The 26,532-nt window shown below is 43.3% G+C and overlaps 1 protein-coding gene across 2 annotated transcripts in view; it reads right to left on the reverse strand.

Annotated features, from left to right (window-relative positions):
• LRRCC1 (leucine rich repeat and coiled-coil centrosomal protein 1) overlaps window positions 1-26,532 on the reverse strand; it is a 423,515-nt gene that overhangs the window by 272,306 nt on the left and 124,677 nt on the right. For both annotated transcript variants that reach the window (XM_085605344.1, XM_085605345.1), the window contains exons 8-9: window positions 12,606-12,798; window positions 403-551 (exon numbers count right to left, since the gene is read on the reverse strand). In XM_085605344.1, the coding sequence (XP_085461470.1) occupies window positions 403-551; window positions 12,606-12,798 (342 nt within the window). The remainder of the gene's footprint in view (window positions 1-402; window positions 552-12,605; window positions 12,799-26,532) is intronic.

Raw genomic sequence — 26,532 nt, forward strand, 5'->3', positions numbered from 1 at the left:
CAAAGTACTATATTTTGACTGTGACTACTAGTCATTAAAACTACTAAGGATTAACAAAACTGATAATGGGTACCACCTCAAGTTTGTGCATCTATGAAAATACTAAGGCTGGGGAACTGTACTTGCAGGCAAATGAAATTCTCTTTGCTCATATGTCTTAATTTATGAGCTGAGGGAGTATGAGGCACGTGTGGAATTTCACAATTTTACATCTTTCCACAATTAATCAAATATGTTAGGTGGTAGTGCAACAAGCACAGACTGCTCACGGTTCTGGATTGTAGGATGGGCATAATTCAAACACTGCTTTAAAAAAAGATTGTCTTTACAGAAAGCCTCAACTGAGGACGGCTATCTCTAAAAATATGAAAAACAAAGTTTGCAGAACCAACGCTCTCTTACCTGTCTGTGGTATACACAGCCATGCTATTGATATCCTTTTCTTCCTTAGACTGGCTCTGCAGCTGTTTAATGTGGTCTGTTAACTTTGTTACAATCTGTTCAGCTTTCCATCTTTTTTCTCGCTCTTGGTCCAATTCTTGAACTAGTGCCTAGATAAAATGCTACAATTACACTCAAAGATTTTATGATTTGATTTTTGGGAAAAATTACTACATTACATGAGGGGTTTTACAAACTGTAAATTGAATGATCAAATAACTGTAAACATTTAAAATATAGAAATATGTATATATTCACTGAACAAAACCAAAGGTTAAAGTAACGTTATAGTTAGGTGTGATAAAAGGATTTTTTTTTTAACCATAGAAATTCATTGAAAAAAACAAAGGCTAAAGTAACGTTATAATTAGGTACATTTCTCAGTGTAAACACTAATATTTTGAACAAACCCTCCCCCCCCCCCCCCACAAATTCACGTTATAGGTGGCAGCGCTAACTATAACTTGCTCCCCCGTCGTGCACTGTTTATGATCTTGCATGACATCACTCATGAAATGTTCTATGACATCATTTGACATCACTGATAATATCTCAAATGACACCACTGATGACATTGCAGATGACATCATCCAATCTTCGCTTTTCCGCACATTGGATGTCATCAGTGATGTCATTTCAGATGTCATCAATGATGTCATTGATGATGTCACAGAACATGTGAGATCATAAGCAGTGTATGACAGGGCCATAAGTTATAGTTAGGGCTGCTAACTAGAACTGGTGACTTTCTTCTTTCTTTTTTTTTTTTAGTTCAAAAGTTAATCACTGAGAATTTCACTTAACTATATGCCAGGAATGCTGTAGCCAGGATCATAGTAAAAGGTTGCAAAGCTAAACAGAAAGTCAGGTTGATAAAAGCACAGACATACCACATTGAAAGTGATCACCTCCATCCACCAAATTTGCCTTAAAACATTTCCTGAACTCACTCAATGTTCCTCCAGTTCCCGAAGTAATGAACGCATGATAAAGAATCTGGGTGAGCAGTCTAGTTTTTATGCTCGCTTGGGTCGGCAGCTCTTAACGCGCATGCTCAAGAGAAGAACGTTGTGCTTCAACTGAATCCTTTGAAGCGCCGATAGTGTCTTCTTCCAGTGCATCGTTTCAGAAGAGAAATTCTTCCAAAATAATTTCAGAGCAGTGTCACTGCACGGCGCTTGAGTAGCGCGTTCATGTCTCTTGTATTTATGAAGAGGTTTTGGTGTCTCGAACACCAAGTTGTGTCTCAACACTTGTGTAAAGTATTCAGCAGCGTCTCAAGGAGTGTATCAAGAGTCAATTCATTTTTATAAAACAAGCACAAGTGTTATCTGGCTGTTCTACCATCGTTAAGAAATTCAGGTAGTGTCTAATCTCTGCACCATCTGAAGCCAGCGTCACTTCCCAGTACGGAAAAAACAGTTTTCATCCTGTCTTGGGTAAGAACATTTCCTCATGTCTAATTACGAACTATTCAATTGTCTGTTTGTTTTCTGCAAGCTTAGAGCAATTTTTTTGCAAACTGGACCAGAAAAATGAGCAGGTCTTTCTTATGTAAATAGTTAAAAACACACACACACACACACACACACACACACACAGGACTCCTCAGGGCCTCTAAAGGTACGGGGGGGGGGCACAGCTCCCCACTCCTTTCTAAACACTGCATTTAATGATATTATGCCCGGAGGGGTGGGGGTGGCGTGGGTCTCCCCAGAGCATAATATCATTAAATGCGGCCATGCCTCCATTTTTAGGTCTCGCGACCTGCGTTGCACTGCGCAGCAGTGCTCGCGCAGGCGCGAGTCCTTTTGTCCGGGGTTCAGAAATGGACCCTGGAATCGCACACGCTTGTGCGTGTGTTTTCTGTTTTGGGGTCTGTAATTGGGCTTTGTGTGCGTGTTTTGTTTCAACAGAGCACGCAATAGGTCAAAGGTGGGCGCATTGCTCCGCCCACGGCCTATTGGTGTCTGTTACGCGCACCAAAGCCCATATGTTTTCAATTATCGTGCCCAGACACGGGCACAATAATTGAAAACATATGCCTCGAAGTGGCGCGCGCACGCACCACTCGCAGGCGTGTTTTATTTTTAGCCGTAGCGTTATATTGCAGAGCGCCTCCTCGCTCTTCTGAGCGTCCACACCGAGAAGCAGTTCTGAAAACTGCCATATTACCGTTCTCGGAGCAGTGGGCACGAAAGCAGAGCACTGACAAGGAGCGAGCCTAACTCTGTTTTAATGTGCGTCCCATGGTTGATTGGATACCATCCGTTACCTGGAAACTGCAAGGTCTACTTCCGTACACGTTTTGTTGATGTTGCATCAGAATTGATGAACAAGGAACCGGGATGGAATCTGCTGGACAGCAAAGTAAGTGTCGAGCGCGTTTGAAAATGGGGATGGGGGCTTTGGAGTGCTTGAATGGCGTGAATTCAGTGTCACTGGCTGCGAATACCAGGGTCTTTGACGCCTCTTGTACGCATAGTATGTAGTGCCACCTGGAATTTACAGAACTTCAGGTCACTCTCCTGGTCCCCCAGGGCCCCCCACCACCTCTTAGAGTCAGACGGAGATAGAAGTATGTGTAGTTGGGGAGTTTATAATACCTAAACTGAGGTGCACCAGCACTTTTGAAGGTGCTCTTGGCCCGCAATTTTTTGTACATCCCAAGATGGAAACCTGAGAACATGGGAGGCTCTCACTCTGTTGCTTAATAGTTGATCAGGATGCTTTAGATCGTTATGTTTCTAGTTTTTGTTCCATTTATATACTAGCTGTGATTTTCTCACATTAGTGGGAGATGTGGGACTTTTATTTCCCTTAAAGGATCAATGAGATTTTTCCAAGTGTGACGCAGTTTCAGAGTTATCACAGAAAGTGCAGCAGGATCTGGATGTAATCGCCTCACTGTCCTTTAAATTTAGGACATCTTTCCCACCAAGCCTTTTTGGTGAAATGTTCTTTTCTCTCTTGCTGTCCATTATCTGAAATAATCTGACACACAAGGGCTTCAGAGATGCCGGGACGCTGACTATTTGATGTTAAATAGATTTTCCCCGAAATTCTTAGGACCAGAGCAATTCTTTGTGTTTTTACATGAGAACCATATATTAACAGCGATGCTAGCCCGCATGCTCAGTTGCTATCTTTACTGAGAGATTTACCCACCATCTCCTTGAATGGGTTCACACCCTAGGCATCTTTCCCTCGGCCTAGACAGGCTTTGGGCAGGGAATAGAATCACTGGACAATGTAGCATACGATGGAGGGAGAGGATGCTTATTGGCCAAGATGGCAAGGACTTCCTGGTTGACTGGCATTCCCAGTGCATTGTAGGAGAATCTTTTGGCCTAGATACTTGAGCGGGCACTATAGTCAAAAGCCTAGCAAGGCAGCAGGGGTGTGAGTTGAGATTGTGTCATTGCACTGATCCTCTTTGTGTTTTATGCAGGCAACCTATCAGTCTAAGTTGATTCCTCGCTTCTGAAGTTGAGCTGATCTAGAACCTATGGTTTTGGCTCTTCAAGGAAGTCTATACCGACTCTAAACACATAATCTCAAGGGAATTACCTTTCTGTAAATCACATGAAGACCAGGCTGCTTTTGGCATTTGGGGAGCCAAAAACTAGTAGTAGTCAGCCAGTGCAATTTTTTTAATTTTACATTTTATATAGTGTCACTCTACCTGTGAAATGGGGTTAATGCACTTTACAATGAACAAACCAACAATTTTCTTTACATTTAATCTTAAGGGAATAAAATAAGGGAGTTGAGAATTAATTAAACAATCGTCAAGTACATCATTTGAGTGCAACATCTTCTTCCACAAAGGTAGGAATGGATAATGAGACGTGTGTGGTTGTGTGTGTGTAGTTGTGTGGGTGGCTGTGTGGGTGGCTGTGTGGGTGGCTGTGTGGGTGGGTGTGTGGGTGGGTGTGTGGGTGGGTGGGTGTGTGGGTGGGTGTGTGGGTGGGTGTGTGGGTGGGTGGGTGGGTGGGTGGGTGTGTGGGTGGGTGTGTGGGCGGGTGTGTAGGCGGGTGTGTGGGCGGGTGTGTGGTTGGGTGTGTGGTTGGGTGTGTGGGTGTGGGTGTGTGTGTGGGGGTGGGTGTGTGTGCTTGTGTGTGTGCTTGTGTGTGTGCTTGTGTGTGTGCTTGTGTGTGTGGTTGTGTGTGTGGGTGTGTGTGTGGGTGTGGTGTGTGGGTGTGGTGTGTGGGTGTGGTGTGTGGGTGTGGTGTGTGGGTGTGGGTGTGGTTGTGCGTGGGTGCAGTTGTGTGTGTGTGTGTGGTTGTGTGTGTGTGGTTGTGTGTGTGTGGTTGTGTGTGTGGTTGTGTGTGTGGTTGTGTGTGTGTGGTGGTGGTGTGTGTGGTTGTAGGTGTGTGTGTGGTTGTGGTTGTGTGTGTGGTTGGGTGTGTGGTTGTGGTAGGGTGGTTGTGTGGTTGTGTGGGTGGTTGTGTGTGTGGTTGTGTGTGTGTGGTTGTGTGTGTGTGGTTGTGTGTGTGGTTTTGTGTGTGTGTGGTTTTGTGTGTGTGTGTGTTGTGTGTGTGTGTGTGTTGTGTGTGTGTGTGTTGTGTTTGTGGGTGGTTGTGTGTGTGGTTGTGGTTGTGTGCATGTGGTTGTGTGTGGGTGTGGTTGTGTGTGGGTGCGGTTGTGTGTGGGTGCAGTTGTGTGTGGGTGCAGTTGTGTGTGGGTGCAGTTGTGTGTGGGTGCAGTTGTGTGTGGGTGCAGTTGTGTGTGTGTGGTTGTGTGTGTGGTTGTGTGTGTGGTTGTGTGTGGTTGTGTGTGTGGTTGTGTGTGTGGTTGTGTATGTGGTTGTGTATGTGGTTGTGTGTTTGGGTGTGTGGTTGTGTGTGTGTGGTTGTGTGTGTGTGGTTGTGTGTGTGTGTGGTTGTGGTTGTGGTTGTGTGTGTGGTTGGGTGTGTGGTTGTGGTAGGGTGGTTGTGTGGGTGGTTGTGTGTGTGTGGTTGTGTGTGTGTGGTTGTGTGTGTGTGGTTGTGTGTGTGTGGTTGTGTGTGTGTGGTTTTGTGTGTTTGTGTGTGTGTGTGTTGTGTGTGTGTGTGTGTTGTGTGTGTGTGTGTGTTGTGTTTGTGGGTGGTTGTGTGTGTGGTTGTGTGTATGTGGTTGTGCGTGGGTGTGGTTGTGTGTGGGTGTGGTTGTGTGTGGGTGCGGTTGTGTGTGGGTGCGGTTGTGTGTGGGTGCAGTTGTGTGTGGGTGCAGTTGTGTGTGGGTGCAGTTGTGTGGGTGTGGTTGTGTGTGTGGTTGTGTGTGTGGTTGTGTGTGTGGTTGTGTGTGTGGTTGTGTGTGTGGTTGTGTGTGTGGTTGTGTATGTGGTTGTGTGTTTGGGTGTGGTGTGTGTGTGGTTGTGTGTGTGGTGGTGCGTGTGTTTTTGTGTGTTGTGTTTGTGGTTGTGTGTGTGTGGTTGTGGTGGTTGTGTGTGTGGTTGTGGTGGTTATGTGTGTGGTTGTGGTGGTTATATGTGTGGTTGTGGTGGTTATGTGTGTGGTTGTGGTGGTTATGTGTGTGGTTGTGGTGGTTGTGTGATTGTGGTGGTTGTGTGTGTGTGGTTGTGTGTGTTTGTGTGTGTGTGTGGGTTTGTGTGTGTGTGGGTTTGTGTGTGTGTGTGTGTGGTTGTGGGTGTGTGGGTGTGTGTGTGGTTGTGTGTGTGGTTGTGGGTGTGTGTGGGTGTGTTGTGTTTGTGGTTGTGTGTGTGGTTGTGTGTGGTTGTGTGTGTGGTTGTGGTTGTGTGTGTGGTTGTGTGTGTGGTTGTGTGTGTGGTTGTGGTTGTGTGTGTGGTTGTGTGTGTGGTTGGGTGTGGTTCTGTGATTACACATCACATAATTACACTGTGTTCAATACAACATAAATACACTCCACATACCATTCAGTACTACATAATTGCACGTCACATAATTACTCTTTACTTAATGCAAGATAAATACACTCCACACAATACCACTCTGTGCCACATAATAACACAACACTGTACTCAATGCAACATAAATACACACCTTTCACTCAAGTTCGTGCTATATAAAAAAAATTAAAAAAAACTATTGCAATGCAATAGGTCTCACATTACTGAATCTTTGAGCTGCTATTGGTGTTGCATTATTATTAGCAATGTCAACAGCTCAAACTTTAATAATGCGTGACCGTGGGTTTGCAGCATATTTGGACATTTCTTTTTATTTTTTGGCACCAGGGAGGGTCCTCCCTCTTTGGGCCTAGTGTGTCAGGGTATCCCTGTCCTGCTCCCATATAGCTTTTTTTCTTTAAACATCAGGACAGAGGAATAATGTTGATGGCAGCTAATTGGAGCACTCGCGAGAGTCCAGCTCCTGTAGAAGCGAACGGCCCAAGGGAAATTGAGCTTCCTGGGCCAATCAGAATTCTCTATTTTTAAATTGTCACTAACTCGAGAGCCTTGGAGACTCTCATGAACCTAAATGCCAAAATATACAATTATTCTTTACCCTTAATTTCTCGAAAACTAATGAGTGAAAACCATGTCATGAATGATGTCATTGGTGAGGTCATATGCAGTGCATTATGGAGGCGTAAATTAGAGTTAGCTAAGGTAACTATAACAACTACATTTCTATGGTTTGGACATGTGAAATCTGAGCCTAACCAGAACGTCCTTGTAACCTTTGTTTATTTCCAGTGAATTCCTACGGTTTTTATTTGTTCTTACATACCTGTAACCTTTGAGGGGGTGGGGGGTGAGGAGGAGGGGGGCAGAGAGGGGAGATCCATGTGGCACCCCGTTGAACTTTACATGGGTTCAGGTGAGGTGGTGGCAAGCAGGGCAAAGTAAGCCCCTCCATTTTTTATGAAATATAAATATAAACTTAAAAATAAAAAATGCTTTGTCCTGCCGAGGTAAGAGGTAATTCTGGGACTCCACCCACGAGCAAGGCTAGGAGGTTTAGGTTATTCTTACCCTGCCCCCCCCCCCCCCCTTTTCTTTTTTTTGCTGAAGCAGAGTCCAAAGATGGCTGCCAACACTTCCTGGTTTAAGAGTTAGCTACCAATCAGAGCTCTGCATTTCCGTGCAGGATCTCATTATTATTAGTGTATTAGCCGCTATTGTAGATATCCAAATTTGGATTTCCTTAAATTTCTGAACAACTACAGAACAGATTTACAACAAATAACAAAAAGCACAATCTGCGAACCAAAAGCTAGCTTTCTGCCAAATTTGGTATAATTCCGTCCAGTGGTTCGGGCTGATGTTGTGTCAAAAGCTCCTATGGGAATTAACATCACAAATGCACTTTTTCTGACCCCCGTTTACCTCGACCCCTGCTTGACGGATCACCCCCGAACTCTCCATGCACAACCTAACTCACTATGAAACTGTTTTGGGAAATTTTGTGAAGATTTGTCAAATGACGCCAAAGATATAAGCAACTCAAAAAACACTTTTTCTATAGAAACATGGTCCTAACTAGAACTACCTATTGGCAACCACCAGTAGGTAATATAATTTCTTTAAAGCACCGACGTATACCATTAAACATGTAATTGCAGTACTGGGCATGTAATTGCAGTACTCAATTTTAATGTTCATGATTAACTTCAAACTTTACATAAATTGATAAGCAAAGCACAAGTTGCTAGATTACTCCTACCCCATAACATCTATCACTCTCATTGAGTGCTATACATAGGGCACTGCCAATCATTCTTTTTTTAGACTTCTTGCCCTTTCTTCCACATGAAAAGTTGATTGTGCAGAAGGGGTGCCTTAGTTCTATAAATTTATAAGCATTCGGTCCAGTTTGTAATCTAACTAGTGCAGCCTCTCCTCTTCTTTAGGGGGATGTGGCTGATGGAAAAACACAGTGATTGTGATAAACTGCTCCACATGGAAGGTCGTCACCACTTTCAGGAGAAAGGATGCCCAAGCCCAAAGCACCAATATTTTAGGGTAGAATTAAGTGTGTTGTAGCTGTACCGAACGTGCCTGCAGCTCATGGATCACAAGGAAGAGTCTGCAATAAGGAAGCCATTCAGAACCATTCGTATTGTAAGAGTGCCACTCTGCATGAATTCAAGTAGTATGCACAGTGAAAAAAAGCATAACGAAGGGCTCAGGCAGGAACATATAAGACAGCCCTTCACAAACCACATCAGAACTGGTAATTTGATAAAAGAAGGTTGATCAGGTAAATGCACAAAGGCCGAAAGGATTGAAAGGTAACCCTCAACAGTGCCTACAACAAGATCTTGCCTGGCCAAAGACAATATAAACAAAACGGCATAAGATAATTTAGCCTTAAGGTGGTCAGAGTATTGGTCCTCACTAAAGGTCAACTACCTAGCTCCGTAGATAGACTTCAAGGAAGGGCGAGAAGCAGCCTGAATCCCAACCAAACTTTACAAATCAACCCAAAATTACTAAGCTTGATACACTCAATCTCCATGCATGGAGTTGTAAATTGTGGAGGTTTGGCTGCAGGACCTTGCCATGCAGATGGGACAGCAGTATCACCTGAAGAGGAAGCTGTAGTGGATGGCTCAGGCCCAGGTTCAACAAGTCGGAATACCAGATCTTTAGTGCCTACTAAAATATTAAAATAGGAAACTCCAAGGAACAGAAAGCCGGACAATGGATGTTCTTGGAGATGGGCAAAAGTCCTACCACAGGCATCCCACACTGGACGAAGATGCCCTGTGCTACCTCTGGATGCAGTCGCTACTCATGATTGGCAAGATCATGCCACCTGATCGCTAAGCTCTATTGTTTGCCCTCACGTTAAGAAAGACTGCCAGGTGACTCGCCGTCTGGGAAAACCCACTACACCAGTCATCAACATAGGAGAGCCTCTAGACAGGGAACACAAGGCCACACACTGCCCTGTTTTTTTCAGTACAACATGGCAGTCTTATACTCTGCCTGGACCTAGACAGACCTTCCCTTGCTGGAAGGCAAAAAAGCTTTAAGGGCAAGATGACTGGCCCTCAGCTCCAAATATTCATGGGGTGCTCCTTCGAAGATCAGAGGTCTCTAATCTGCACATTATTGAGATTCCCTCCACAGAGCTGATGTGATTCATCTGTCAAAACCACGAGCTCAAGCAGGGAAGGAGTAAGTGGTCTGCCACCTGTCAGGTTTACCTTCACCACCCACCACTGAAGGCCTTGAGCTGCTTTATCCAAGATACAGATCAGACAAGTATCTCCAGTTTTGGACCCACTGCAGTCTAAGGTTACAAGGCACAGCCCACATATGCCAATGAGACTGTGGCACTTGCAGGATGCACAAGGCCAGAAGATGAAAGTATGCTTTCTGCAAGTCCAGGGTCCAAGGACAACAGAAATGTGACCAAAGTCAGCATTTTGAACCTGTCCTCTCTGAGGAAAATTTTCAGAAACCCGAGGTCCAAGACAGGACTCCAACTTCCTTCCCTCTTGGGGTCCAGGAAATAGCAAACTGTTGGGGGTAAACTGGAATAAAGCAAGACAAGACTTCTCCAGCAAGGCAAACGTAGGTTTAATTTCAACGGCTGAGAGAACATTCACCTCGTTAGAGCTTAAAAGCTGATCTCAATTTGCTGCTCACATGCAGCTGCTTATATAGTTGAAAAAGTGATGACCTAAACACAATTGTCTAAAAAAGCCAACAACAGGTCAAAGAATACATAAGTTAATAATATAGATTTACTTAAGTTTCACATCACATCACCTCTGTCCTTTAACCTCGTAACCTTTTCTCTACATTCTCTTTATCATAGTTCTAACAAAGCTTTAATGAAACATTAACCTTCTTTCCAAGAGCAATTTCCCAAGACTTCTTATAGGACTCTGCATGCTTTCGATTAAAGCCACCTTTGACTAATATTTTCTGAACCACGTCTCAACAACAAGAATGGACTCTGCTTGTGAGCTCTGATTATAATTTTTTCAAGGCTTGTAAACATGTTTTTCTATTTAGCTGAAAACCTGCTGAAACTGTATCTGCTTTCTGGTGAACTTTAACCTACATTGCATCTTTATGAAACTAAGGCATATATTGCTCTTTAATCATGTACTGGATTGGTATCTACTAATGTCTATGTTAGCGCGATTTCCTCACATTTCATTTTCCCCTGAACAAAACGTTAACAGCCTGTGCCCCTCTCTGCCATGGGTGCCACCTTGATCACACTATGGATGAGAAGACTGAACCTCCATGGGCAAGATAGCACCATGATCCACAGACACCGAAGTAGATTGACTTAATTGTCTACAGTAGATAGCTACAGGTTCAGCAGCCCTGCGAATTACCAGTGCAGAAGATGCATTCTCTTCCGTATGAGAACCCAAAAGACAGTTACTGTCATTTTCAGTTGAGCTGTCTAGGCCACTAGCATTATCTAAGTCCAACTAGAGAAGGGGGAGGAGGGGGGCCTGATCTGCCTCTTTATAGTCGACCTGATCCTGGTTGGTGAATGCTGAAAATGACATCCAGGTTCCTGTAATATCAACATTTTTACAAGATAACCATGGAGAGGCCTCGAATAAGCACATGGTGGGCCTCTGTAATCTCACACAGAGACATAGTCTGGGAACATGAGGACGTCTGCTACATTGGAGCTAGACAGGGTCAGACTGTGCAGCGCAAAGACCCACTAGTGAAGCTTCTCCTGGAGCCCCTAATGGATTTTTGAGGCACGAAGACACAACAGAGTGAACCGGAACCACTTATAAGAAAGGCAGCATGGCCTCTGTAGCAGCCTACATTTTCGCCAGTCCTGACAATTGCCTAGGATATTTGGGGTACATTAACAACAGGGCTGGAAGAGGGTCTGACTTCGATGATGCTGGCAGAGTTTGGCCTGTGGTGCACCAACTGTGCGACCTTTCTCTGGAGCAGCAGGGGATACCCTTTTTGGACTTTTTGTGCTTCAGTTACGACTAGTATGTCCACAATGCCTTGAACTTACTGGATGATGGAGAACAAGATCAGGACTGGAAGAGACCTTGGGACTTCAGGCATGATTGGCCTCTCTTATGAGTCTACAGCATAAAGATTTGCCTTGCGATCTCGGATGGCCGGCCATTGCATCAGGGCCCTTTTGCGGATCCACTAACATCAGTTTACAGCAGTCACAGCACAGCTTGAAAGCTGTACTTAGTTGGGGCATATCACTGGAACAGTTTCCTGAATTAGTAATACATTGAAAAGTTAGGTCAGAGTTCTGGAACTGCGTTGAAGGGTGCAAAAAAAGTAGAACTGGAGTTTGCGTGTAGGAGTAGCACCTAAATGAGATCTCAGGTCATCACATCCAGATGCAGTGTGGCGTCCGATGAAGCCACCTGTCTATGCGCAGGAGCAATTGCAAATTTCAGAAGATGAGGAATCTGTGGTTAGAAGTATTCATCAGAAAATCAGAGGAGTAGAAAAGTACCACCATATAGCTTTCGGGCCTCTTTCATCATGGAGCTTTTAAAATATTCTTGTTGGGGGACTGGTGCGCATCTACATGTGAAAAACCAAGAAAACATTAAAGACCCAAAAGTTGAAAGACTCAGAATATATGCGACCTATTAAGGATCAGACTACAAATCGCCATCTCAGTTTATCCCTCACAGAAAAAAACTCTTTCATATCACTACTATAGTAAACTACCGGAGTGTAGACATGCGATTCGTCTAGCACTGCAGACTATAAAAACTCCAAAAGCCGTTTAAGCTTGTCTCAGGAAAGCAATAATAACCCAGTTTTCGAAAGATGAAAGTTTTCAAGTTACTCAGGATAGAATGTACTACAAATTTGAATTCTGAATAAAAACTTGGATGGTCGACTCCTCTATTATCATTATGGTAATCTATGAAAGTACTGTAACCAAATGAAAACATGCAACTCCATATGAGACTTAGTGAAAAAGATCGATATTTCTAGCGACTGAAGACAGATTGGGTGAGTTTGACACAGAACCTAGGCCCCACTTTGATATACAAAAATCAAAATGCAGACATCGATCAAATTAATAGCGAATGATGCAAACAAGCTCAATTCAACAGATACGTTGAGCTAATAATCAATGTATTTATTTACAAAGAAGAATTCTTTAAACCAGGCCTTAAAGAGCACTGTGTTTACACTGCCGAAACAGGTTTCTAACACACCAGCAATAAAAACACTACTAAATACTAAAATTATTGTATAAAAGCCTTACCCGGTAAGTGGATTCCTCAGCAATTTTTGATGTGTCCGTTTTCCCTGGTTTATTCTTTGGTGCACTAGTCAAATCTCTGGACAAAGTTGTCTCTTCTTCTGTGTTTATATTTCCCGAAGATGTACTGCTATACGGCTGTCTTTTTATCTGAGTACTTTGTCTTACTCGTTTAGTCAAATTCTGCTTCAGTCCACTGCCAAATAGATAAAGTTCAATACCAAAAGAAAGACCTGAAAAATAATTTAAACTGCACAAACTGTTTGCAGTTCAGTTATTTCCCTACAACATTTAAGAGGCAATAAATGTTATTTAAAGAATAAAGATGAGTTATGCAGTCAAGACACACAAATCTAGCATGTAAAAATACATATGTCTGTGCATACATCAAGAAAACAACAAAACACAAAAAACTAAAAAAGAGTGAAAAACATAGAAAAAGACCCAATAATTTCAGTAAACAAATGAATGCCTGAGCGAAATTCATGAATTTGAATAGCAATGAATTAGCAAATAGCCATGATAAACAATCTGGCCCACAAGTGCATTCGGAAAACTCCGGCTTTTAAAGGGCCATTTGAAAACAGCTCAGTTGACATATTTTGATGGCCCAGAAAACTCAAAGAATGTATTATGCATGTAGAAAATGCAGGTCTAAAAGGCTACTAAAGATTTGACACTGGTCACTTTGGAGTGAAGGAAACTAGTGGAAATATAAAAGTGAGAGCTGCATTGCGTATTTTGTCGAAATAAAGACATTAATATCGTTTCATTAGAGGGAAATAGTGGGTGAACAGAGCACACCAGATGACAGCCACATGGAATTTGATTTACTACCAAAAGGAAACTTTACAACTACATGTTGTTTCATTCACTATCTCCTGAACTTAATTCTAACTAAAACCGTACCCTAAACCATTGGAGTCAGCAAAGCCCACTCAGGGGTACACAACAGCTTAGCAAATTAAATACTAACTTTAATAAAGTGCATATATATATAAGCAAGTTCTGTAAGTGTGAAGGAATTGTACAGTGAAGATTAAAAATTTAGTATCAGCTTGATTCGCGGGAGCAGTGCAAGTGCATCAAACAGAATAGAGTATGGACAGTGAGGGGCCTAAATTGAATTTAGAAAAGCTCCAACTTTTCCATTAAAATACAAATTTTGGAATTTTTAAGTTAGATTAATTTGCAAATAAAAGATTTCATCATTTGTGTATTTGTTTTATGAACACTTGTTTCTGTATTTTCTGTGTATTGTTTTGCGGTTCAAATCATTGAAAAATCTTAGGCTTGGGAATCTGGCTCCCAGTGATGACACAGTTGCGGGTCCATGAATTTAAATAATGATTCAATGGTGGACCCCAAATTCCAGTAATGAAAAGTGGGGGTCCACAAAAGTCAAAAAGTTCAGAACCACTCCACTAAAGATACTTTAGCACCGACCCTTGGAATAAACCATTACTCTTACATTACCTCTTTTATTAGCTCTACCACTTTGCAACTTCTTTAACCCCTTTACTTCAATATTTTTCTTTCCTTAAAATAAATGCTCTATAAAAATTACGTTTTTGGTTGTAGAAAACTCCAACCGTATTTTTCTTTCAAATTGCATTGCTCAGTAGTGGGTTTTCTTTGGCCAGTTTGATTTGTGATGACAAATGTGAATATATATATATTGTGCCTCTTGCCCAACTCAAAGATACGCTACAGTGTTGATATGTGGGCAAGAAGGATCAACAAATTACACTAATATTCAGATCAAAGTTACATGGAAAGTGTAGAGCTTCTCGCATTTTGCCACAGGAGAATGCCTAGCAAAAGGAATGGTCTTGAAATGGTGGCTAAAACCAGGTAAACTTGGCAAAATGTATTCCACAAAGGATCTGGACCCAGATCAATCTATTGTCGTGGATACGCCTAATCGGAGTAGGAGGAGGGTAGTACTGCATCGCTCCTCCTGACTGCCATCACCTGAAGACAGTGAATGGCTGACCTGTCTCAGAATGGATACACAAATCGTCAGAAGCAAAGTAATACAGGTTCAGGGCTACAGTCATGTAAAACAAAAACCGTCTGCATGAGTAGTACAACAGAAGGACTGAAACGCCAGTTCAATGTTCCAGGACTGCTCACCAGTAAATGTGAAACCTCACTGGGGATTGGAAAATCTTCAGAGTTTCAGGACAGCTGTAATTGACAATCAACTTTGTAGTCAGGTGCGGGAACATCACTTGAAGAAGTCTTCAAAGATCTGATGGAAGTACTCTGGATCTCCCTTGTAAAGGATTTTGCCTTGCCTGCTAACAGAGGTATAACTGGTAAGTGAGCCGCCCAGAAAAGAGGACTAACCCTAGCAACTGAATCAAGAATTGCCACAGGGGCAAATCAAGGAGGATGTGGTGAGCTTCTGCCATTTGGTGCATGCCTCCGGTTGCTCCCACTTGGATTTGAGATTTTCTCAGCTTTCTACCCTGAACTAAGAAAGTTCATTGGAACTACCGAGATGGGCTATAGTGGGCCCCGATCCCAGGGACCCACTCATGTTTTGTCCACATCTGGTGTGCTCTTGAGTGGTGTGGCACTTAAGTAAGCTACCTGGCAAATTCATGGTTGCTATTGTTGACTGAAATAGTAAGCACACTCAGAGACCTTTCACCATCATAGATGTACCCCTATCGGAATCCTACAGCATGGACGCTTAAGACATTGGTAGCTCCATTAAGGACTTCTGCTCCAACTCTTTCCAAGGATCTGCGGATGAGCCATTCTCCCTTTGTGGTATTGGCAGGATTTGTTCGTCCTGAGACGCAGACTTCAAGAACCACAATCGATTGCCAACTTGACCGCAACAATTTTCTCCTAGTAAGAACAGACGCTGCATTGTGACCGCACTCAGCAGCTTTATCTTCCAAACTGAAGCTATGTTGCATTGCAGCCAGGTAAAACTGCTCTGGCTGTTTGTGAGCAAGGGATGTGGAACCACTTAACTTGGACTAGACTACTTCAGGGTCCAATGCAAACATGAAAACATGCAGAGGGTGACCTCTGGGTCACTGACCACAATGAAAGTCATTCACTAAACATTAGGGAACCAACATCTGTTTAGATTTCAGGTACATTATTCCTGTGGTCCTTGGAAATACCGTAGCTAGGATACTCATGTATCCTGCCGGATCTATTTATGTAGCATTGCACAGTAACAGAATAAGGTACTTATTCTAAAAGTTGAAGCACACGCTGGAGACTCTGTTATTGAGCGATATTGTGAAACTTATTGAGATCTGAGAGTCTAGCCTAACACCAGCTCCCAGATTAAGTCTTTTAATGCATGCCTCGAGTGCTAAAGGACTATTCATGGTGCTCAGTTATCAGTGTCCCTAGTAGGATGACCGCCAGCAAATTTACAGTAAACAGACTTATCTCAATTGAGGCTCAGCAACCTCTTCATTTACACAAACTCACGAATCTGTGGGTAGTTCTCCCAACTTTTTAGCTGGAGGCGACGTGTTAAACTTGGCATCCTTGGCGTAGTTTCCGCAAACTTTTTGCCTCTACCTCCAGTATTTTTGACAGTATGCTGGATTTCGTTTTTGCTGGCTTAGATGCTTTGGGAACTTTGCCACTGCTGATCAGTGTCAAAGTGCAGGTGCTCCTTGTGTAAATTGTAAATGTGATCGGTTAACCCTAATTGGCATAGTTAATTTACTGGTAAGTCCCTAGTAAAGCACACTGAGTGTGCCTGGGCCTGTAAATCAAATGCTGCTAGTGGACCTGCAGCACTGCTTCTGCCACCCACATAAGCAGCCCTGTAAATCTATCTCAGACCTATCACTGCAGTGTCTGCGCACGCAGTTTTAAACTGCAACCCAATGACCAGCACCTGGACCTCTGTGGACTCCTGCATTGAAAAAGGCGCCAATTCCAGTTCCTTGGCCCTGAGAATTGAGTGGTTGGTGCTGCAAAACAAGAAAAACAACTCTGATGCCCTCATTGACATCACCAGTGACACCGCGACCTACACAAAGGACAATGCTCGTGAAGTGCACAATGCACCGCCCCATCTGCACCACAGCTCCGACACCCTTCGACACCTGCAGTTATCGGCCTTCCCGACGCCGTCACCACCAGCGCCTGCATTCAGTTATCGAGGAGCCGATAACCGACGAGGGTGACTTCCTGAACTCTTCGACGTCGCATCGCCTCACCAGAACCGACGCCTCATCGCAGATGCCACCTAACTACCCCAGTGCTGGACTCGACACCTTGCCTTCTCAGGGACTTGACACCTCGCCTCCCCCAGGGCAGAATGGAATGGGCTTCACCTCGGCACAGACGCCTCACCTCCACGACGCCGTGCATCATCTATTGACTTTACTTCCAAGGTACTGTTGTTTGGGGGTTCCATGTGACTCTGAGCCCGGCCCGTGCACCTCGGGGTCGGCACCATACTTTAAATTTATGCCGGTCACGAAGTCGTAATAACCCCAGGTGGAGATATTTTTTTTCTATATGTGCTATTTTTGAAGTAACCATTTAAAAAGTGGTACCTTGATACATGAATGTTGGATGTTTGTCGTTTTAGTCTTGTTTAGTTTAGATAAAGATACTTTATCTTTAGGTCTTGCCTACGCAGCGCGCATGCGCTGCGTAGGAGGGGACCTTTTGGAATCGATCAGCATTTTGGCAAAAAGCGTGCACATTTTGCATTGCTTTCTATTGCAACGCATGCACGTTTGGCGCTTCCCTTGAGGAAGCGAGCTTTGGCACCATCTGTTTGTAATTATCTTGAAAACAGATGGTGCTCCTGCAAGGGAAACGCTGTTTGTATCTGGTCCACCCAGTCTTCTCCGTACACACCCTGATCCTTGTTTTATTTTTAGCGGCGTCAATCTTCAATACGGCTGGCTCAAAGTTTGTTTACCACACATGGCCTTTGAACTTTTGCCATGCTGCATGCCGCACCCCTACCCTCTTTTGTCCTTATGCTCTCTGCCCCTCCTGTGCTGCGATTGCATCTGTATATTTTTAATCTTTTACTTTGTTTTGTGCTCGCCCCAGTCTTCCAGTTGCACGCGTCATATGCCGCTCTGTAAACGCGATGTCTTCAGTTTTAACCCCTTCAGCGCTGCGCGGATTTCCGCGCGGTGCTGAAGGTTCTGAGCGCGGGCGGGGCCATGACGGAGCGGTTCCGTCATGCGCACAGCGCAACCGACGCTCATGACGGAACCGCTCCGTCATGAGCGTCGAAGGGGTTAACTAATGATCTTTTGTCATCTCAGTCCTTTCTTTCCCGATTCCTCGGTAACATGGACAGAAATATCAGCAGCTAAGGACAGAGAGAAGTCGATCGCCCTGAGGGAGGCGCCGGACTGTTTGCAGTCTGCAGGGCCCACGCCCGCCCGACCCACCTCCATTCACCTAAAGTGTGAAATGCACAATTGAGCAAGAGGTTCTTACGTCCGCATGCTCTTTCTACCATGTCTTACACATAAACCATACAAAACGAGCTGCACCATCTCCCTGGCTCCTTTTTATTGCACATTTTAAACAGCTGAAAACTCGCTGCTTTGTAAAGTCACAACATATGACTGGGTTCAGGTTACTGACTTATAAACCATAACAATTCAATCTGCCATAAAAGTTCATTTCGAATAAGTTCTTCAAATCTTACAACATTGCAGAACACTAAATCTCATACGAATATCCTGTTTGAGTGAACATCGAATACAAGTACATTAATATTGATATATACAATTTACATAACAAGAAAATATTCTTTACATTTTATGCATCTTAAAAGTCAATAACACATAATTACATGTCACATAATTACACTATTCAATGAAACATATATACACTCCACATAATACCACTCAGTGCCACAGAATTAAACACAACATAATGACACTACTCAATGCAATATAAATACACTCCCCAAAATACCACTCAGTACCACATAATTACACGTCACATATTAACTCTTTTCAAAGCAGCATAAATACACTACACATACCACTAAGTTCCACATAATTACATGCAACATAATTACACACTACTCACTGCAACATAAATACACTCAACGTAATACCACTCAATGCCACAAAAGTGCACGTCATAATTACATTATATTCAATGCACCAAATACACTTCACATAATACCACTGTGCCACATAACAAAAAAATAGAAGAAATTTTTTTATGTTAAAATATTTTTTACATCTGGTTGTTCAGTTGTATATAATGTCGTCTTGGTTTTTATAAAGCAAACAAAAATGCTTAACACTTTTTATTATGACTTTTAAACATAATGCACATCAGCCACAATGCTATACAACATAGCCAAAATTTCAGGATAAACACATAAGGTCCCAAAAGCGAGACCTATTGGCTATGCCAACGCTTGTTCTAAACAGGGGTGGTGTCCATTTTTGGTATTTCCACTGTGTTACTGTTTCTGGGTCCAAATACTTTACACGCTGCCTTTGGGATAAGCCTGTCTGCTCGTGCCAAGCTACCAAGGGGGTGAGCAGGGGTTATCTGAAGTGTGTAACTCCCTTACTCTGACTATAAGGAAGGGTCCCTACTTGGAAAAAGGTGCACCCCTCTGCCAATGAGAGACCCCCATTTCCAACCATATTTTTAACATCTTTATTCAGCTGAGTAATAAGAACAAAAATATATAGCTAAAATAGATTTAGGGTTCAGAAGGTAAAAGTTGTATTGCTTTTCTTTGGCTGTTTTTGCCATAGATGTAATGGAGTTCAAATGGAGGGAAGCGAATGTATTTTGTTGGAACTACCACCATTTACCATTGGTCTCTTGAGAATATGGTCAGACTCATTACAAGGTAATTGTATTTATATAGTGCTTACTACCCCTAATGAAGAGTCAAATCCCTTTTTCGGCGAACAGCATGCTACTCCGGAACCTGAAAAGGATTAGTGGTGATTTAGTATAGGGAAACATGAAATAAATTTGAGCGGTGGACATGCAAGTTTGTTATTTATTTTGAAAAATTATAGTGGAGGGATAAAAGAGGGAAGGGTCAGCATTTAAATAGCGCTTGCTACCCCTGATGGGGTTTTGAAGCTCTTTTCAGCAGGATTAGTGAGAAATTAGTATAGGGAAATATGAAATTAATTTGAGTGGTGGACAGGTTAGTCTGTTATTTGGATTGAAAGGATAGTGGAGGGATAGAAGATTGAAGGATTTAGTTTTTTTTGGAGCTCATAGCAGTAGGTGGTGGTTTGGGATGACTAGATGGGAGGTGGAGGGGGAAAGAGTCAGAGTGAAGGTTTTAGAAACGCTTGTTTGGGAGATCTGAGTAGTAAAAGAGGAATGAGATGATGCAAGGAGGGGTAGAGGAGGGAAGAGTCGAAAAAGTTAATTTGGGGATCGTAGTAGTAGAATGGGTTTTGGGATGATTGAGAGAGTGGAGGTAGAGGATATATTGAGAGAGGTGCAGGGTGGGAAATTGGTGACAGTCTAGAAAGGGTTATTTTGGGGATCGAAGTAGTAGAATGGGGTTTGGGTAAGTGGAGGTAGAGAATATTTTGAGAGAGGTATAGGGTAAGAATTAGGGTAGAGCATTGGAGAGAGTAGTACAAAGAGGTTTGAGATAAGTCAAAGGGGAGGAAGAGGATATATTGCGATTTATTGGGTGAGATATCGGGTAGTGCATTGGAGATGCTGAATTAGAAGCTAGCAATAAATATAAAGATACATACATACACAAAAGGTTTATATATATAGAAGGTATTATTTGTAGATTTAAGTTGTATATAATAAACTCAGACTTTCAAGTGTTGTAATTCAATAGTGAAGCAATTGTAGATAGTTATATGATAAAATATTTATTTATGCAGTCACATATATATGTTAAACAAAGAATAATATAACCATAAGTAATATGTACATTTGTCAAGCATAACTAACAAATATCTATATATTTAAAAAACATATTTCTTATACATGTGTATACAAAGCAATAGACATATGTAGGTAAACAATCATAGTCCAAATAAATGCTTATATACAGAGATATGTATGCTGTATATTTATGTTTGAGTATGATGGTAATGTGGGGAAGAGACCACTCTTGAGTAGTCTTCTGAAGGTAAGGTAATTATCCGTGGATCTAATTTTTGGGAGTAAAGAGTTCCATATTTTGACTGCTTGAACAGACAAGGATGTGCCTCCTATGTTTTTTTCTTTTATGGTGGGATTTTGCGGCGAGGTGCCAATCTAGAGCGGAGGTTCCTTTGTTTAATGTATTTGGTGATTTTATTCCTGATGAAGAGCTGGCCTGTTTCATGCATCGCTTTGTGGGTGATACAAAGCAGCTTGAATGTGGATCTTCTGGCAACCGGTAACTATTTGAGTGCTTTCAAGGCAGGTGGGATGTGGGCTTGTGGCTTTATATTGAAGAGTGGCCTGGCAGCAGAGTTATGAATCCTTTGTAGTCTTTTCATAGCTGTTAAATATGATGATCCATGGCAGCGGCTGCTGCCATAATCAGGTTTAGACAGAACAAGAGAGAGATAGTAGCCTGGATCTTGTATTGAAAATCCCAGGTGGGGGAAGATGCATTGCAGAGTTCTTTTGGTAAGAAGACTTGATCTTCCTAGTTTGCCCACTTGGGCATTCACTGACAGCTTGGAGTCCATGGTAATTCCAAGGTTTCATACTTCCTTCGATACTTGAGGCAGTGTTCCCAGGTCATCATGCCAGGTGGTGAGTGGGTCATATTTTTTCCAATCGTCACACGCCAGTATTTCAGTTTTGGAAGCATTCAATTTGAGATGGCTCCATGTCAACCACTGATCTACGGATCTGAGACAACTGAAAATGTGCTAGTGTCCAATGTCTTTGGGGCTTTCCAGTTTATGGAGTATTTGTGGGTCATCTGCATAGTTATAGCTTGTGAGATGAAATTGATTGATCAGTTCCGATAATGACTTCCTGTAGATGTTGAAAGGCATGGGTGAGATGATAGAGCCTTGAAGGGTCCCTGCTTTTGTAAAGGACGGTTTGGACGAGAAGGCCATTTGAAATCAGTTTGTAGTTGTCAGGTTTAAGCCGGTCCAGGTTTGTTTTCTTTAGTAATGGGGGTATGTATAACTTTTTGAGATCTTCTGGTAGTTAAAAAATGTATGATTCTTCTTACTGGTGTGGCAGCAGAGGGAGCTAGAAGAATGGTCTTGAATGCTTGGGGTGGACATTGGTCAGAAGGGCTGCCGGCAGGCCTGCTTGCTTTGACCAGGTCCAAAAATCATTGTGTGAAATATGTTGGAAGGAATGGAGAGGCTGGGTTTGCGTACTCTTGGATTGTTGTTTTGGAAAAGGGTAATTGCTGATGTTTTTTCTTTGTTTTAAATAAGAGTCCAAAGTGCTTGCTTTGGTCGTGTAATGATATGCAGTTTGTCTGTGAATTCTTGAGTTCTGGGATGAGCTCATTCTAGGCAATTTGGTTTTGGAAATACGGTGAGAATTTTATAGGAATCTTTATTTGCACATTTAGCATTTCGAATTTTGTCTGAACAGTATCCTTTTTAACTTTTTTTGATTGCTGACTTGTACAATCTGTTAAATTTCTGTAGGGGAAGTTTGTCTTGATTGGTGTTTGTTTTGAGCCAGGTGCATCTTTCTAATTTGCGGTTTTATCTCTTTTACTTCTGTATTTCTCCAAGGTGCAGGTTTTTTTTTGTTCTGTTGTGTTGTTTTTAGTGGTATTAGGATATCTAAAGCTTCCTGAAGCTACTCATAGTTTATGAACATAATTTATTGTGTCTTGATTTGTACTGGATGTTAGCTGCGTTTCTAAATGTTCAAAATTGAGTTCCTTTCACGGTCGATAGGTGGATGCATGTACAGTGGTTTTAGGTGTTGCTTTGTGTTTTATGTTGGAAAACAAGAAAATGGTGGTCTGAACATGTGACAGGAGTCATTGTTTTAAAGGTAACTAGTTCTGTATTAGCAAAAATGACATCTAGGATGTGTCTAGCGATGAGTGTGTGTTTGCAGACGATCTGAGGTAGGTTTAGTGCCTCTAGGTCAGTGATGATTGTTTTCAGATAGGGCATATTGGGTTTGTCAAACCAAATGTTGAGGTCACCCAGAATGCAAAGGTAGGAGTTAAGTGTTATATGGTTTGAAACTGTGGCTAGCAATGTGTCTGGGAATGTTGCATCGCTATGTGGAGGTCTGTAAAGGAGCAGGAAGTTACAGGAGGAAGATGTTGTAGGGTTGCATCTGGTGAAGAGGGTTCCACAACCTTGTATGGAGACGTTGTCAGCTAAAGTTATATTTAATGTTTGCTTGAACACAACAGCTAGGCCACCTCCTCTTTTGTCTATACGATTGAGTGTGATAGTTTATGCCTAGAGGAATGGCTTCATGCAAGGCTGGAGCCATATCATCTCCCAACCATGATTCAGTTGTAAAGAGTAAGCCAGGGTGTGCGTCAGTGAGAAGGTCGTAGATGTGATGCTTGTTTATAGAGTGTGATTGAGCCTTTATTAGTACGCAGTTTAGAGAATGTGCTTTGCTGATGGTGTGATTTTGTTTTGTACAAGAGCAAGCAATATTTAGTGGGATTGTAGCTGGTGTGTCATCAGTCCTGGTATTAGCTGTATGAGGATAGCAACAGTATAGCTGTTCATCATGTTCCTCGTGCAGCAGGCTAATTAGGCATTTGGTGGGTCTGCGGGTGTATATAGTGGAGAGGGTGGTTGAGAGTAATTTGGTGAGCTGTGTTGTTTTTGTAGAGTACCTTTAACCAACGAGAGTCACTGTTCCTATCAGAAAGGAAACAAAGGTAACTATAGTCGTTCTACTACTCTCTGAGTGGGGGAAAATGTGTCCTTATGATGCCCTCGATGTCATTCTTCATCATTGGGCTGGTGCTCCTCGTCGGGCCGGCGCTGCAATGCCCTGCGGGTCCCACGAAGGGTCACTTTTTCGGAGATCTTTTGATAAAGCCATGTGGGTGCGTGGGGGTAAGAGGCAGCGAAGTCCTAAGGTGAGACTTAAAAAATGACTGGAGGGAGTATAGAAACATTTATTGAAGAAGTGATACCTCTGTCATTGTTAAAATACAAGAAAGTGGTACTGCTGTGAGGGGTGTAATGGCCCTCTGTAGCTAGTTGTGTAGTATACTCCTGTCGTGTCGGGAGCGGGGCTGGGCGGATCAGCGGGCGTTATAGGGGGAGAATGGATTACAGGAGGGGGTTGCGAAGCGCTGCGGGCCATGAAGGCCTCCCGCAGACGCTCAAAGGCATCTTGATCAACACCATCCACCCTGGGATGTTTTGCGGGGACCGGGTCACTAGTAGGGACCGCTTTCTGGTTAGAGGGCGCAGGCGGGGTCCACTGAGCACAGAACTGCTCGAGTTTCCTGCAAATACGCTCCTCCATGGGGCCCATGACTACTTCTACGGCGCGGTAGATGGAGGAGTCCACTGCGTTGTAGAAATCGTCATCCCAAGGCAAATTGTCAAGGGTATCCTCCCCCCAGTTATTATCTCCCTGTTGGGACATGCTAAAATACCCAAAGAACCACTGAAGACTCCGGAAAAAAACAGTGGCACCCCCTACAGTCTACTGACTGAGATCAATATGCTGGGGACCAGCGCAATTCACAGGGTAGCACCCTAATAGATGAAAGGAGGAGCAGAAAGAGCCCCAGGGACACCAATACTCTGTGCAGGGAGAACACACACAGACTCTGCCCTGGGACGTGTCCCTCCAGGCCCCAATTCTGCCTGAAAAAACGTGCCTCTGAAATATGCTCAAAGCAAACAAAATACACCCACTGGGCGTCAGACAAAACACACACACCGACTCGATAATTCGAGTGTTCAGAGGCACGAGCAAGCTGTACAGACCCTCAAAGAGGGCGTAAGTCTCCAGGGGACGTGTAGGCAGGCAGGCAACGGCGGGCGGAATGTACGGAATGTCAGTAGAAATTCCACGCGCGCCGTTGCTAGCGAGAGGAGCTGTCACGCTGAAACCGCGTGACAGCGCCCTTAGCTGTCGGGGGTGGCAACCGCGCCTCTATATGCACTATCGACTGCGGAGAACCACGTAAGCCCGAAACCGGACCCGCGGGACTGCAAGGAAAGACACCAATGAGCCGGAGCTCACACAACCTCCAGACACGCCCAAAAGTCCTGCGGCGTGGGGACAGCGGGAGCGCGTTGAGGCGCCCACCCGACCAGGCCGAAAGCTTCAAACCTGAGGTGAGCCGCCGCAACGCGTTAGGGCTGCATTAACAGCTATGAGACAGGCGCGGGACGCAGAACGCAGTCCCGCGGCTGCCTCGGCAATAGAAAACCAGTCAATGAAGAGAACAAAGGAAAAACACTCATCTCAGGCTGCTGAGCAGCAAAGAAAGAGGATGAGCAGGGCAGCGAGGGTGGACTAAGAGGGTCTCTGGACTGTGATTGGCCATGATGGACTGTGGGATATGTTGTCCCTTCTTTGTTTTTGTTCTTGACCTTTTCCCAAGGATGTTTGGGAAATTTGGTCCAAGTTTTAAGTTGTTGAAAATGGCTGCTGTGCAATAAAGCATAGGAAGTGATGGCATAATCCGAAGACTCCGGTCCTGCCATAGAATTGCTTTTCCAATCTACAGATGGCTTCAATATACACATTCCATGACCCATCTCTCGCTTTGGCTGTTTCAACAGGTTGAAGATTATCAAAAATCTTGATGGCAGCATTTCCAAGAAAACTAACCAGTAATGCCAATTTTCGTTCAGCAGAACAATTCTTCCCATCAATTGCTACAATATAATTCTCAAAAGATCTTAACCACTTTTTCTGAACCAAAGAGGGATTACCAGGTGTCTGTAAAAATTATCTGGGTTGGTTGAACATCTGGCTAGAAACCATTGCCCACACAAGTAACAAAAGTGAGATAGAACGATTACAAGCGCCAACGTCAAATGTCAAGGTGTGCCTGTTACTGCAGATATTAGATGACACCCATGCATTAAATGATGTGCCTATTATAGATAATGTAGGCCAACCTGCTACTCAACAAGACCGGTGGGCCGATCACCGAAAGTGTAGGCACCAAATAACCCAGTGTGACTCAATAGGTGTGCCAGTCACCGAAAAAAAATACCGTACCGCAGAATGCTGCTAAAATAAAGCTGCACACAACACAAGATGGCTGTCACATAGTTATACATCGCGTTGTACTACTGAAAATAGAGAACACAGTGCATTGCAAACGTCAGCACATGGGATCGATGCCGAAGACTCCACAACGCGAGCAGCACACTCAAGACACGAGCGGAGTTACAAGTCTGTAAGTTGAACCGTTCGCGTTTGTAAAGGTCACAACTGCAGCAATAAGGTAAAAGACAGTACATCGATGTTGAACTACTTCCTCACACAGGCATATAAACAATTCCTAGGAAAGGCACAAGAAGTAATAAAATATTTCATGCAGCTGCCCACCAAACCTACTTAGTGAGCTCAAAAGACAGCCAGAAATTTTAAATATCAAGTAGGTCCAATCATCCTCGTCGCCAATTGTCGAGTGAAGACGAATAAACAGAGAGGCTCTGCAAGTTTCTTTTGTTCAATTTACTTCATTTGCAGTAAAAGCCTACAAGGAACAAGAACAGAAGCAACTACCAACATCTCCACCACACTGAACTCCCCACAGAACCGAACCCCCTAACATTCCAATTACATCATAACATTCTATCGAAGAGAAAGTCACAGCAACATACCCCTGCCAACATAAATATAAACTAATATACCACGTAGAGTACAACAGTACTCCTCAGTGAGAACCAAAAAGCAGGCACCCACGTTAATAGTTATGTTTTAAGAGGAACACAATCAGTGTAACCAAAGCTAGGTTACAGGTCAGAAGGGCAATTTTGTCATAGAACATTAAACATCTGCTTTT

The sequence above is a fragment of the Triturus cristatus genome, chromosome 5_1, assembly GCF_964204655.1.
Source record: "Triturus cristatus chromosome 5_1, aTriCri1.1, whole genome shotgun sequence".
Taxonomy (NCBI): Eukaryota; Metazoa; Chordata; class Amphibia; order Caudata; family Salamandridae; genus Triturus; species Triturus cristatus.